Below are 15,366 nucleotides of genomic sequence, written 5' to 3' on the forward strand. Positions count from 1 at the left end.
CTTTCGTGATCTTTTTGCATTCTTCTGTTAAGACCTCTAGCAATATCCTAACATCTGTTAATCTGTCAATATTATTGTAGGTTAGTTTAGGAGAGCAATGAGTGTTTACTCAGAGCATAGGCACTATTAAACTCAGTTCATCATTATCTACCAGTTTCTGTGCTGTGTAGCCTTCAAATAAATATATATGGTAGATACTTCCTTATTCACAAGGGGTGAGCACAGTTGGTAGCTCCGCATGTCTGATTTGGCAGATTCTTTACCCTGGATGCACTTCCTGACACATCCCAGAGAGATGTCTTCTCCTAAGACTGAACAGGGATGTTTTGCTTCTTAGATAAATATGTAAACCACGCACGCACCACATAGCCACAAATTTTCTACGCAATACAGTACCACAGCTTAGGATAAACTAGTAATATGACATAACATGCGCAAAATAAAATGCGCGTGTTGGAGTATTTACGGTAATCGAGAGGGGAAACCCCAGCATCTGATTGGTCGAGCGGCCGGGTTCTTCTACAGCGTTTCCTCTCCTCGCGACTCAATCTGGTGTATGTGTGCTGGCAGGCAGGCTAATCCCAGGGTCAGTCCACAGAAGTTAGGCACAGCGAATATCATAAGAGTTGTGCCTAACAGACATTGAACGGCAGTATTATATTACTCAAGAGCAGGTAAGCGGAGTCGTTGTTCTCTAAATTGTAGAAAGTGTGTGTCATTTGAGAACTTCCTGCTTACTGAGCCAAGAGAGATGGCAGCAAGCAGGGCTGTGATGAGTAAGTGACTGCATTTAGCTAAGTCATCCGAATAAAAAGTGCCTAGTGTCGGTGTGCTTAATCAGTTTAGTAGCTTCAGACATTAAGACTTAGGTGACAGAGGTGTTCAAATGACGACACCCTCTGCTTTATTTTAACTTAAAGTTAGCAAAAGGTTAGCTTTTAGCTCCTGTGGTTGTGAGGCTAATGGCTTGCAGTTGTGGTGGATATCAGTTTTTGGGGGGTTTTGTTTTTGAAAGATCTCCAACATGTTATAAGGTCACATTTGGCATTTGCCCCCAATTATCTTCTCATTCCCTTGAGTGTTAAAGCTTGGGACAGTTGAGTATTTCCTTGCCTTTTATTGCAGGTTCTGCTAATATTTAACCTCCACCGGTGGGTTTTTTACGTTCAGTGATCAGACACACTGACAGGGTGAGTGAGAAAGACTGAGAACAATAACCTGTTAGTAAGGCCACACCTAACAGCTGTGTTAAGTCTGTCTGGTCAGTTGAGGAAACTAATAACCTAAAGTATCATCTGTCTTCAAACCACTTTACCCTGATCATGTGAGACCATAAAAGATTTACACTTAAAATCATGCATGTGGGTGAGATTCGGAGCTTGAAAAAAGGTGCCCAGTGTGCACAAGAGGGTGGATACAATGCATGTTATTACATTATGACTGGTTTAGTTAACACAGTTGTTGTTTGCACCAGTTATTATTCCAGAACCAATAAGAAAAGATTTATTAGCAGTTTAAATTGTACTGCCTTATTTGTCTCACCTGTTTACAAAGAAATTAAATTACCAGTACTCCACAGGAAGACAGATGGCAAGTGAGATGCCTGATTTTGAATGGCATTTAATTAAACGTTTCTAAGTTATGGTTTCTAAACTTACAGAGCATCTGTATCTAGCTGCAGTACTGGTGAGCTCATGCTGTACATTTTCTGATCTCAGCACAATTTTGCTATCATTTTGATTCCCATTTAGAGCAGTCCAGGTGCATAATTATAGGCAGGTTTCTTGTCTCCATTCATACTCTGTTTGCAGACAATTACTCCTACAAAAAGTCCCAAGCACTTTCTGGCTGTAATGGTGTGCATTCATGCTCTGTGTTACAATAATGATGCGAAGCTGGCACATGTACAAAGATTACCTTGTTTGCTACAAATGGAAAAATTATTTGGTATCTACACCACATCAAATATTATCCTTCCCATTAGCCGTGGCCTTTTTTTGCTTCTGAAAGAGGTCGCAAACCTAACCTAACAAGAAAAGATCTTTGTACAGTTTGAGTCATAAAGACTGACATTTCACAGACGCTGCATCGAGACAGCTTCCTCTTTGATATCAAATCAACAGATCATTAAAATGTCTGCTGGTTGTTGGAGCTGCTTATGCAGTCTGCCGCTTTAATGCTGCTTTCTAAGCAGCATCTCGTCCAGCTGGCTCCACTTGTTGTTTCCTTCATCCAGACATTATGGTCAAATAGAGGGATACATAATTCAGTGTGAAGTGCTTGAATTTGTTGATCAGAAAAGGATAGGCTAATTTGCTTTTCAGTTGTTTTCTTGTTTTGATATAGCTGCTCATCAGCATAGCATATTGTATTTTTAATATTTGTTTAGCTTAATACAACTTAATTTTGTGTTGGTAATTTTTAATTATGATCAAATGCGGATTAACAAGGAAAGGAAGGAGGCAGGATAATACTGACCGCACACATGAGTGCCTTTTGTCACATTAACTGACACCAACTTTGTTTTTTTGCCAGCTGAGCTCAGCTGCATGTTGTTCCAGGCCGAGAAATGAATACAAATTCTATTTCAAGCCTCACTGGGATTAAATTGCAATGGAAAAATACACTTTGTTAATTCTTATTTCTAATAATCTGCTGTGGTTTCCTTGTGCGTCTTGCATTTCAGTTTAGTATGTTTTTTGCAGAAATGCAAGCCTTGGCTGCTTATTTAAAAGGAACTGATATAGAAACTGCAATGTTGTCAAATTGCATTTCCTGTGACATTAAGGAAGGCTAACAGGAATTTTGCTAGATACAAAAAAATTGTAAGAAGTGGTTTACATCTCTTTTAACATCTTCACAAAATTTAAAGAAGTCCAATCGCTTTCTTTCCAAGTTCTTTACTGGGGTTTTTTTTTGTCTGCTTTAGTCTAAAAGTAGTGAAAATCTTTGCATTCCTTCTTGTTTGCAGTCCACATGCCAGATCATTTCTGCAGTTATTAGTTGGAGTCTTGCTTTCTGTCATGCGATCCCTGTTGTTTGTCTGTCTTTCCCATCGGTCCATTGCTGGATGATTTAAAAATTTTAACTCTGTGGTGAGAAGGAACTTTTAAACCCATATGCTCCTGCTAGGGCTTTAAGGTCATCCTCACAGTTACTGCTGGTTCAGCCCAGATCTCGACTGAAATCTAGAGGTGATCGATCGTTTGCTCTAGTTGCACCAGAGCTGTGGAACAATCTCCCGATTGGCATCCGGGCGTCTGATTCTATTCATTCTTTTAAATCACAGCTAAAAACATATCTTTTTAAACTTGCCTTTTCTACCAGTTAAATGCTGGCTTGCTTGCAGTGACCTATTGACCTATTGTATTAAATTCTCTGCTATCTTTCCATTATTGGTGTCTTTTATCATGGTGGTACAGTCTTACCTTGCTATAACCTATGTGCTGCAGTTTACTCTTATTGGTGGCTTTTATCTGTGAGCATAATTCGTTACCTTTATGTATTTGATGTTAATGTGTGAACTGTTTTATTTTTTTATTGTTTTATGTAAAGCACTTTGGTATGCCCAAGGCTTTTAAATGTGCTCTATAAATAAAGATTGTTGTTGTTGTTGTGATGCCATAGCGATTTATCTTGTTCTGTGTCTTCATGCAGAGCTCATCACGAAAGGGATTATGACAATCTGTCAAAGCTTTGTTTCTTAGAGCGCACACTAAATCGCTTCAGGCCACGTCCAGATTAATGTTGGCCACTGCTTCCAGCATTTGTAATCCTCAAGTGCTGTCCATGCACACAAAGAGGATTCATTGGCTACTGTGAATAGGTGTGTGTGTCTGTAAGCTGACAGCACTGACTGCGGTTAGCTTTATAACATATTAAGATGTGATAATCTGATACTGTCATATTAAAAGGCTTTGGTAACAGTGCACTGCACGGTTTGACTGTCAGAAACAAGAATAATTAATAGTAAGTCTTTGACTCTAACCTGCCAAAAAGCCCAAATGGTAATGCAACATGTAGACAGTTAAGACTTAACAACTTAAAATCTGAAATGTGTCACCATGGTGATGTAATCACTGTGCTGCACATCAATGCTTTTGTCAGTAAAGCTATAATCATTTCTACAGCCAGGTTGTGCATATCATTTGCACATGGTCAGTATTTTTTCATCTTTCCCTGTCTTGTCTCCCTCAGAAACCAGTGGATCTTCTAGAAAGCACCAGTGGACCCACACCGGTGACTGTCTACCATGTTGTCCAGATTAAGGACAACCTGGTCTCTGAGGCCATGCATCTCTCTTTGCAGATGGGTCCACACCAAAGAAAAGGGCAAGCCCCTCATGCTCAGCCCTCGCACCAACAAAGTAGGTGGACCTACCTTGTGTTGGGGTTTTAAGACACGGTGACGACAGCCCGTTTTTGTCTTGATCAATGTTAATTATGTCATTATGTGAAGAAGGATTATTTTTCTCTGTGTGCCTGGACAGAAAATAACTATAATGAATTGTTGAAATGTTATTGTTTGGTTACAGTGTCCAGAAATGAGTAGAAATTTACTGCAAGATGTCATAACAGTGGTTATAATGTAATCTTTTAAATTTTAGGCCTGTATATTTTCCACACGTTTAAATGCCATAGTCTATCCCACTGCAGATGCCAATATCTGTTTATATCTCAGACAATAGAATAGTGGGGAGCTAAGCTTGTGTGTGACTGATATAAACTGGCATAACCATTTTTAGTAGTCTGCAACCAAAATACAAAAGTTGTAAAAGAAGTTTATGCTTCAGTTATTTGTATTCCCATATCTGTAGCTATTGACTATTTATGATGAACGGTGCCTGTCTGTCAATGCCTGTCTAGCACATTGTTATTTGGCTGCTTTCTGGATTTTTCTTTAAGGTGTTTGTGATTTTCGCTGTCTGTTTTAAAATGCTCACAGCAGGGTATCTAGCAGTGCGCATACAAGTGAGACAATTACAGTGTCGTGTATTTGCTAAATTGAAATGATGCTGTGAAGCATTTGGCTTGGAGGGTTTGATTTTTCAGGAGGTTTGCCAACTACTGAGAGTTACAAGTGATATTTGTAACATGTACATTTTGCTGCTTGAGGTGATTTGACCTTTTGCTAAACTTAGCCCATACCAGATAAATATAGAAATTCCAACCTACATGCAAACTGGACACAGACCAGCTGACCAGTGGTCCCACAAACTGGGGTTTCAACTACTGTTTTTTCAGCCAGTTTTTGAGCTCCTGCATAGCTCCATGCTTGATTTAATAATGGTTTGTAAAAGCAGGCTTGCAATGAAGACTGTATATAGAAAAACACTGATATAAAAGGCCTATAGAGCTGCTTTCAGGTCTGTCAGTACTCCCCTCCTCCCTGACTACCTCACAATACAACTAGCAACCATACCAACCAAGCACTGCCAGACAATATATGGCATGCTGTATTCTAAAGTTAAAGGCATGGGCAAAATGACTGTAATTGGCACCTATTAAAAATCCTGAGTGGGAGTCCGAGAGTTTGCAGGCATCCAGGAAAAGGACACCCACATACATAACTGAGATAATAAGTAAACAGCATTAGATAAAACTTTAAAATCCATTTATTTATTTGCTCAAATTAAAATTATTGCATTATAGTAAATTCTCTACAAATTGAGTTTATGTACTTGCACTCAAGAAAGAGGCACAAACCTAATTCCATGGTTTGGTTCGGCATTTTTTTAAAAAAAAAAAATTTTAAAGTCAACTTGAAATTCTTCTTGCATTAAAAGTCTGAGTTTCTAAACGAGAACATGCCAGCTGGTTCTAGATTACAAATATAAGAGCAGTACTTGATGTGACTTGCATCAGCAGTGTACTGTAGCAGTAAAGGTCACTGTGTTTGAAATGTAGTCTGGTATGACTGTTAAAAGGGCTAGGATCTCAAATTCCTTCACCCTAAATGTAGGGTGAGCTGTGCAGGGAAAGTGTTCACTGTACAGAATGTATTAATACCTTTATCCAGTATATTCCTGTCTTGGAAGTGTTGAAATTGCATTTCTAAAGTGCTAATCATGGGCTTGCTCAAGATGGTCTTTCATAGGGAAGTGCTCAGCTCCTGAAATCTTACAAAAATGTTACTTTCAATTTTATGCAAAAGGACAAATGCTAGATTAAGGTGTTTGCAGCATGTGGCATTGCGCTGAAAGGAACTGATTGGTAGAGCTGTGTGAAGTGAAATGCTCTATCAGCATGACTAAGCATTTTTCGAGGGGAGCCCCAGCATTCATCATTCTGACAAAATAATCCGCCCCCTTCTGCAGCCCCAGGCATGGCGGCCTCTTTGTTACGCCCATATTTCAGTCGGATAGGAGCTTGTACACTGCAGGGACATGCAAACACATTGCATCCACCTCTCACCTTCCCCATCCTCTCATTTAAAAATTGGGGTGTTTCAGCCCACAGTGGTCTTCATTGGTTTCTTTGAGGCTACTCCTCCTCCTCCACTACTACCCCCACTCTCCGTCCGTCTTTGTCCTGCTGCAAAATTGCTTTCGTTTTGTTTTTCTTCATTCCGTCAGCCTGAATTTATTTCTGTAAATGCTGAAAAGGTAAACTCAGTTAAAGGTCCCATAATGAGGCAGTGCACCGTCTAAACAAACTCCATTACAGTACATGAACAGTTAGTCCAGAAACTGCTATATTTTATAAAGAACAGGACAGAAATGTGGTATGCCTTAGCCATGAGTAGGGGGATGGTTGACATAAACAAATAAAGCCCTGCCCCCAACTACAGGTTGCAGGAGGAGTCCTGTTTTTTATGGTTTGCCAGTAAATTTCACAAAAACGGTCCTGTTAAGAAATGGCTACAGCAGACTTTGATGTCAGACGGTTACAGGGGGTGTTGCGTTAGTACTTTTAGCGTCCCAAGTAGAGGTTGATAATAGACGCAATATACAGTAGTGTGCAAAAATCTTGACTCACCCATTATTTCTTAATATTTTGCTAGAAAAATGGGAACTAGGTGGAGCAATTTATTGAAGCAAGTGCAGATTTATATGAACATGTCTTATAAACACAAGGCCACCTTTTATTCTATAATACAGGCTGAACTCTCAGACAAGTTTTCTTTCAATTTCTTTAAGTAGTCTGAAGAATGAAAACAACCCTGACCACACACATTAAAAATACCCCTCATATTATTCATGAGAGTGCAGGCAGGGTCGAGCGGGTGGAGGCAAGTGTCAGAGGTGATTTGTGACAGAAGGATAGCAGTAAGAGTGGAAAAAGATGGTGGTGAGACCTGCTGTGTGTGGTTTGGAGACGGTGGCAGTCAGGAAAAGAAATGCAGAGCTGAAGAAGCTAAAATATCATGTTTTTGTGTTCCTCCACAGGGTATGGCCTTTTCCCTTCAGGAGCGTCAGATTTTGGGGATACATGGTCTGCTGCCTCCCAAAGTGGAGACTCAGGAAATTCAGGCCCTGCGCTTTCAGAAAAATCTCAAAAAGCTGCACGATCCCCTGGAGAAGTAAGGATGCATTTTTCTTGTTGTACTGGAAAGCGTAAACATGTTTTTAAATAAAAACCGAGCATTTGTCTTCCTGTACACAGCTTAACTTTTCTTTTTCCATACAGGTACATCTACCTGATGGGCATCCAGGAAAGGAATGAGAAGCTTTTCTATAGGGTGTTGATGGAAGACATAGAGGAGCTGATGCCGATTGTTTACACTCCCACTGTAGGGCTTGCCTGTACGCAGTATGGACATATCTTTAGAAGACCAAAGTAAGGCCTTAGCAGATAATTTGAGTTTTTAATGTAGGTTTTGTTGCTCCAGTTCTACACAGCCAGGTATTTTGTCGCTGGGAGGAAATCGTCCAGAGGTGTGCAGAAAAGCTTGATATGGAAGAGAAGAGAGATTGCTATATGTCTTGACACAGCATATTGACAGCCAGTTCTGAAGGCTATATCCTTACAAGGACAAATAATACTGTGTTCATGTCTGAGATTGTCTATCCAAATATGGCTAACACAGCTCTTATCTTCAGTCTAAAGGAGCAGGAATGTTATGTATGCAAGATCCTATTGATTCTTCTAAAATTAGGACAGAAGCTCCTTTCAGGCGAGACCTTTGAGACCTTACCAAGTGAAGGGAGACCTGCTTTAGTCAGGAAAAGCTCTTACGTGTTTTATTTTTGATGGCAGGCGTATTGAATCTTATGCACATAATGTTAAAAAGTGGTTTTATGCTGAAGATGCATTTTCTTTTTCTGCTTAGTTAAAGTTAGGATTTAATCACGATTGCTGCAATAGCTAAACTGTCATCCTGTTTATCTCTCTAGAGGCCTGTTTATCTCCATTCTGGACAGAGGACATATCCGCTCCATCCTTGACAACTGGCCAGACACTAATGTTGCAGTAAGTCTCAAAATCCTCACTATAGTAAAACCTTTTCAGATATTACATTGGAAAAAAAGTCTAAAAATATGTCATAAAGATATGACAGTTGCTTATAAATATGTCAAATTTTAATCTTCAGTTTTCCAACTAATGTGCTTCCTCCATCTCTTCTTTGTGTAGGTAGTAGTAGTAACTGATGGAGAGCGTATCTTGGGATTAGGGGACCTGGGTGTTTATGGAATGGGAATACCTGTTGGGAAACTTTGCCTGTACACTGCCTGTGCTGGCATCAGACCTGAGAAATGTCTCCCTGTGGTGATCGATGTTGGGACGGATAACGAGGTAGGAAGGCTAGGTGTTGGTTTTTTGTTTTGTTTTTTTTCTTTCTGTTTATTGCATGTGTGAGAGAAGAGAAATATAATAACTGTGTTTACTTTGGCTTCTCATGGTTGCCCTTGTCCTCCCGTTAGACTCTCCTTAAGGATCCGCTTTACATGGGGCTGTACCAGAAGCGAGACCGCTCCCAAGCATATGACGATCTCATTGATGAGTTCATGGAAGCTGTCGTGGACAAATACGGGCAGGACACGCTGATCCAGTTTGAAGACTTTGGGAACCACAACGCGTTCCGCTTCCTTAGAAAGTACAGGGAGAAGTACTGCACCTTCAACGATGACATCCAAGGTTCACACATAACCCCTGACACAGCACTTTGAGACTACTGTAGTTAAATAGGTGCAGATAATGTCTACCTTGTTGTATGACTCTGTCGTCCTAATTCACATTCAGGTTACACCACACAAAGTGCTCAACTTACAGTTTTATGTTTATGTATTTTTCCAGCTGATTCAAAGGCTCAAAGTTCAGCAATATTTACAGATCGGAGTATTTCCTAAGAACAGTTCTATAAGATTTGCAAGTTTAGGCCCATCCATACAAATGACTTACGGCCTTAACTGTTAAGTTACTGGAGCTGTTTCTAAAAGGATCGCTGCTTTATTAGAGTCCACCTGAAACTCAATGTAAATTTTTATTGTTGGATTAAATTACTGTGGAGCATTTCAGAAATCATCTGTTGTGAGTGATGCTGAAATAAGATGCATTCATGAGCTGTTTTCCTTGAAAATCTTTCTGATTTTAGACAAATTATCATGAGTGTTTGGATGTCTTTGAGGCAGAGACTCGATTGTTTACTCTTCTGTTTGTCTACATGTTTCCAGGCACTGCGTCTGTAGCTCTTGCCGGTCTGTTAGCAGCTCAGAGAGCAGTTGGCAAACCCATCACTGAACACCGGGTGCTGTTCCTGGGAGCAGGAGAGGTAAGCTGATATTCATCGTTTTAATCAATTGAACTTCTCAAGATTTTCTTTGTTTTTTTGTTCTCTTGACTTTGCTATATGAAAGTTACGTATTTGAAAATGGCAAAAAAGGCACAATTGGAAGAAGCGTACTGTTCCCGACTGACCACAAACAGAACAAAAAACCTGAGGAGTTGCTCCATTGTCTATTTAGAGAATAATCGTTCATGTTTTCTTTGTGTAAATTTTTTTGTGTTTTTATTTTGTTTATTCATTCTTTTATTTATTATTTGGTAGGCTGCCCTTGGAATTGCCAATCTGATTGTGATGGCCATGATGGAGACGGGAATGACCCAAGCTCAGGCCAGGAAGAAAATCTGGATGTATGATAAAGATGGCTTACTTGTAAAGGTAAGTGTGTGCAAGCAAGCAAGCAAGCAAGCAAGCAAGCAATTTATTTATATAGCGCTTTCAGATCAGCCACGAGCTGAACACAAAGTGCTGTACACTTGACATGCCAAACATGATACATTGAGCATGTTAAAAAAAAATGAGAAAAATAGTAATATAGTAATAAAAATAGTAATAATAATATAAGATAAGTAAAATATATATATATATATATATATATATATATATATATATATATATATATATATATATATATATATATATATATATAACACATTTAAAACAATAAAATCAGCACATTAGATTAAAACAATAAAACACAGGAATTTATAATAAGAAAATGATACAATTTTGTCTACTTTCCTGGCTGGTCCACGGTCTAAACAATCAACGGCATTTTCACTGAACAAGTGTTTATTAGTAATTGTGTCTAATGTGTCACATGTGACTCCAGGGCAGACAGCAGGGAACTGACTCTAACCAGGAAGCATTTACCCATGAGAGTCCAGGGGATGTACAGAGCTTCCTAGATGCTGTCAATGCCATCAAACCTACAGCTATCATTGGTGTGGACCTTTAATTTATTTATTTATTTTTTTGTATTCATATAATTGTAGCCTTGTAGCACTGCTTGCCAACCAGAAAGAATTATACAAATATCTATTTTATTAAAATATTGTTTGTTAATAATAAACAATAAACTCAGTCAGTTACAAAAAGGTTGTAGTCTTATTTCAGACCTTCTTTGAACAGTAATAATAAATCAGTCTCTCCTTTTTTCCAGGTGTGGCAGGAGCTGGACGTCTGTTTACCCATGATGTCATCAAGTCCATGGGAACTCTGAATGAACGGCCAATCATCTTTGCCCTGAGCAACCCAACCAATAAAGCAGAGTGCACAGCAGAGGAGGCCTACACTCTGACAGATGTACACATTTTTTTTTCTAGGCTTAACTTTTTTCCTCTTTTTTGTCTTTTTTGACAAACTCTTAAGTTATGCATTCAGATTGTGTTTTTCCTACCTCATCACCTCTCAAGATTTGTTTCTGTGTCTCACAGGGAAGATGTCTTTTTGCGAGCGGCAGCCCTTTCGGTCCAGTGACTCTGAGCGATGGTCGCGTCCTTACACCAGGACAAGGGAACAACGCTTACATTTTTCCAGGTGAGAGGGGGGAAAAAAATTGATTATTCATTATTTACATTGAATGCAGCACTCTTAAGATGGTATGAATTGCATTACATCCTGCAAATTTGAATGCAGTATGTTGTAATTGGTCTTCATGCATTTCAGGCGTGGGCCTGGCTGTGATCCTGAGTGGAGTGAGACACATCAGTGACACGGTTTTCTTAGAGGCTGCCAAGGTCTGAAGACACTACTAAATATTTTTCTACCTGTTCTTTAAGTTCATCTTTAACTTTTCCCTCACTCCATCCTGTATTGTCTTGCTGACTCTTTCATGTATGCATATTCTTCATACAGTTTCTTCCCAAAGCCCATAACCACCCTTATATCCATCCATATATACATAACACTATTTATTACATATTTACTTTTTTACACTGGTTTGTATATTCGTACATTTTATATATTTTTTTCTCTGTTAATACTGTTCATATGTATATAGTGCTGCAAAACTGACCCCCCCAGCATGTTTGCACTGAGTAGGAGATGCTCTGTATCTCATTGTACAATTGTATAGTGACAATAAAGGCATTCTGTTCTTCTATTCTATATTCACTATATGCTCATCTCAGCCCTGTTTAACCCTTCGATGTCTCCTCTTCCCTCTCTTTTTAGACTGGCATAACAGATGAAGAGCTTCTCTTTGCTGGGCTGCATTTGATACATTAACACTAATCAGTGCAACAGATGATCACTGTGCTTTGTTGCCAGTGTTTTTGTTACTGTTCAGTGTCAGAAACACTGATTTGCATGGTGTTAATAGTACTAGAAGGGGTTTGATTACTTTTGTAATTACAACTGGCCAAAATCACATGACTAGTGTGGGTAGACAAACAGTAGTAGTAGTTTTGTCTGGTTTTTGTGACCTAGAAATTATTCTTTATTGTAAATGCAATCTTACGTTCCTTTCAGACACTTTCAGAGCAGCTGACAGATAAAGAGCTTGCAGAAGGCAGACTCTACCCTCCTCTGTCCAACATCAGGGAGGTCTCTATCCAGATGGCTGTCAAGGTAAGCCTCCTCCAGTTTAAATTTTGGTTATTGTCAAGGTCAGTTTACATATTAACAGTCTCCAAGAAATAATCTCTGTGTTCAACGGATTTTTTTTTTTTGAAAAAAGAAATTCATGCCCTGCAGCCGGACAAACCGTAACATAACCTATCAAACACTGTTCTCCTTTTGGTCAAAGTCATGTTGTAGTTCCTGTGTCACTCCTTACGTTTGGTCAGTGATAAATTTTCTCTTTCCCACTAAAGGTGGTGGAGTATCTCTATGCTAAAGGCATGGCGTTCCACTACCCTGAGCCAGTGGACAAGGACGCCTTTGTGCGGGCTACTGTCTGGAAGACCGACTATGAATCTTTCCTGCCGGACACCTATGATTGGCCAGGTGTCAACTTTAGCCCCAAGTCCATCTAGAAATAGGGCACACTCACTGTGGCTCATGTCATAATGGCCTTCTCTTCCTTTTTTTCCTGCTTTATACCTAATCACAGATTTTGTAAGATTGCCTTACTTTAAACATATGCTTAAAAATAGACCACAGTAGCCATGCTGCTACATTTTCACCAAACCAGTCTTATTGGATCTGTGAACAGTCAAAGTGGAAAGTGAAGAGAAGGGCATTGAAATGAGATCAGCCATTCTCATTTTAAATTACACTTCTCCATTATGTGCATAATGTAGAAACCTGCACAAAGCCAGATGGCCACCTGGTGGTGGAAATGGGCAGTGGTTACATCTATTTTCCATGCTGCTCCATCAAAAACTCAGCACTAAATTTGCATAAATTTCATGAATTTTTTTTCCCATTAATTTTTAAGATGTTATTGTTTCACTGTATCTGTAATCTAATAATGACTAATCTGTCATTTTGTTGTGTACATTTCTGATATTTGCTGTCTTCAGTTAGCACGCACAAACTCCATTCTTTACTTGTACTCCGTCTTCTAGTATTCTTGCAAGCTTGCAAGAAATGACCTCAATTTCATAACATTTAGTAATATCCAGTATGTATTTGTGTATTGCCTTTGTCCACCTTAAATAAGGCTCTGGTCAGTTTTCCTCTTCTCATTAATACCCAGTATAAGACATCTAGCAGAGCAGAGGACTGAAGAGGAGAGCCTTTCTGTTAGAGACAAACAAAGACCGATTCACTAAAATTGAGATTTTCTGAAGGGAAAATACATGAGTTATATATTTAAAAAAAAAAAAATGTAGGCAGACAACCTTTTAACATCCACTCCAGCCTTTTGTTTGTTTGATTAATTGTGTCACCTAATATTTATTTCTTTGAATTCATGTTTTTTTTTTTTTTTTTTTGTATTCAACTGTTTTGAAAAGCCTCTCTTCAACACTCCTTAAGGAATGGTCTCATGAAGAATGTATCCCATAAAATGAACAATTTTGCTTAAGTGTTATATGAATACTTAAGAAAATATGTGCAGTATATAATCATTAGATACTCATTTATGTTGTTAAATGAACTTTTTTGGTCTGATGCGCAGTGTGTGGCATTGAGGTATGTTGGTTTTACTACTATTGTTTCGTCTGAGCAGACTGTACAAACTCACAGGCCAAGCTTCTCTTCAGTGTTATGATCCACCACGAGGTTAAAACACAGGTTATGTATTCTAGCACAAGTGCTCCTCATGTAATAAGTCTGTTTTGACTCAGCCAAGTGATGTAAACTGTGAACTGTTTGAAAATATTATTGGGATTAGAAAATATTGACTGAAAAGCCCTGGTTGATTAAGTCCTTCGTACTGAATAGCAATGGTGCCTAAGCACTGTATAGACTGGCAAAATATCTTTGTGATAAAGTGCAAGTCGGCTATACAGTGTACAAATCCACGTGTCAGTTTGATGTACTGACCTAATACCAGTAGGACACACTGCTGACCGTTAACCTGCTGAGGTTCTCTGTTAGCGCTTTGTTTTTGCTCAGTTCTGTGACAGATTGCTGCATTGTAATAGCAAATAAACTAAAGGTATACCACAGTGTTTCATGTAAAATGCAGGATTCAATCTATGCTCTGATCATATTTCTAAGACTTTAAACTGCTTTATGACAGGGGCATTGGCAGCATTGCACATTGGTCTTCAGAGATGTGTGTAAAATGGAGATGGTTGACAGGTTAAAGAAAGAAAATGAGTATTTTAACAAGGAGAGGGCACCTACATCAGGATAGAAGTGCTTCATGGTTCATATGCAGTGAATGCTCCCTGTAACCATGCCAGCAAAAAGCCGCCTTCTTTTTCCTTTAAATTGTCATCCATCGATTTACACTGTAAAACTTTAACTCAAGGACCTTCCAACCGCATACATTTAAGTGCCTGCACAAATTACAGTGTCCCTTCATAGTCACTCCCATGCCTCATTAAGTTAACCATGCAGATAGCCACACTATAATTATTGACATTATTGTTTTGTTATGAAATGGTGTAACTGTAGCATTGAGCATACAGTGCTTTCTCTAATAAATGTTAGATTTAATGCAAACTTTTCAGTGGTTTAATGATATGTAAACGCTGTAATGTCATCGGTGTGTTGCTCACGTGTTTGTTAAGATGTTGACTGTAATTGTCCAGTTTGAGGTTTTTGCTGTTTTGTTCGATGAGTGGTTAGTTCATGTGACTCTTAGTGGTTTCAGTATTCATAAGTATTCCCATGCAGTCTGACACTGATTTTTGGTGCAGTCATGTTTGTATACCAGAGTGCAGTATGTTTGTTTTATTATACTTGAGGTGTGAAAACTCCAGAATAAAACCTATTTTTACATCGGCTCCCTTGTCTTTCAATTTATTATTATTTTTTTTAATCCCATTTATTTTTCTTCCTTTTCTTTCTTAACAGATTCATCTTTTAAACTGCTTTTAACAGGCAGTTTACTACAGTGACCTCCTTTTTGAACCCTTACTGAATTCTCTCTATATTCTCACTATAATTTAATCCTGCTGATACCAAAGTACGTTCGTCTAAACAGCTAGCTGTGTCCAGTTGTTAGGAGGACGATGCATGAGTCCGCTTTGAGTCAACAACTGGAATGTATTTTGTGGACCACTTAAAGAGGACACTAACAGT

At 38.8% G+C, this 15,366-nt stretch overlaps 1 protein-coding gene across 1 annotated transcript; it reads left to right on the forward strand.

Annotated features, from left to right (window-relative positions):
• The first annotated feature begins 541 nt into the window (after positions 1 to 541).
• me2 (malic enzyme 2, NAD(+)-dependent, mitochondrial) lies at positions 542 to 15,068 on the forward strand. Its single transcript, XM_085294696.1, has 15 exons — positions 542 to 674; positions 4,198 to 4,366; positions 7,388 to 7,521; positions 7,629 to 7,778; positions 8,336 to 8,411; positions 8,574 to 8,735; positions 8,864 to 9,077; positions 9,614 to 9,711; positions 9,988 to 10,101; positions 10,556 to 10,667; positions 10,886 to 11,028; positions 11,160 to 11,262; positions 11,392 to 11,462; positions 12,196 to 12,294; positions 12,540 to 15,068. Exons 2-15 carry the CDS (start codon positions 4,253 to 4,255, stop codon positions 12,699 to 12,701), a joined length of 1,752 nt encoding a protein of 583 aa, XP_085150822.1. The 5' UTR covers positions 542 to 674; positions 4,198 to 4,252; the 3' UTR covers positions 12,702 to 15,068.
• The last annotated feature ends 298 nt before the right edge of the window (positions 15,069 to 15,366 follow it).

This window comes from Mchenga conophoros, linkage group LG12 (assembly GCF_057382185.1).
Source record: "Mchenga conophoros isolate Kocher_MC1m ecotype Shallow Benthic linkage group LG12, M_conophoros_male_GT1.1, whole genome shotgun sequence".
NCBI classification, from domain to species: domain Eukaryota; kingdom Metazoa; phylum Chordata; class Actinopteri; order Cichliformes; family Cichlidae; genus Mchenga; species Mchenga conophoros.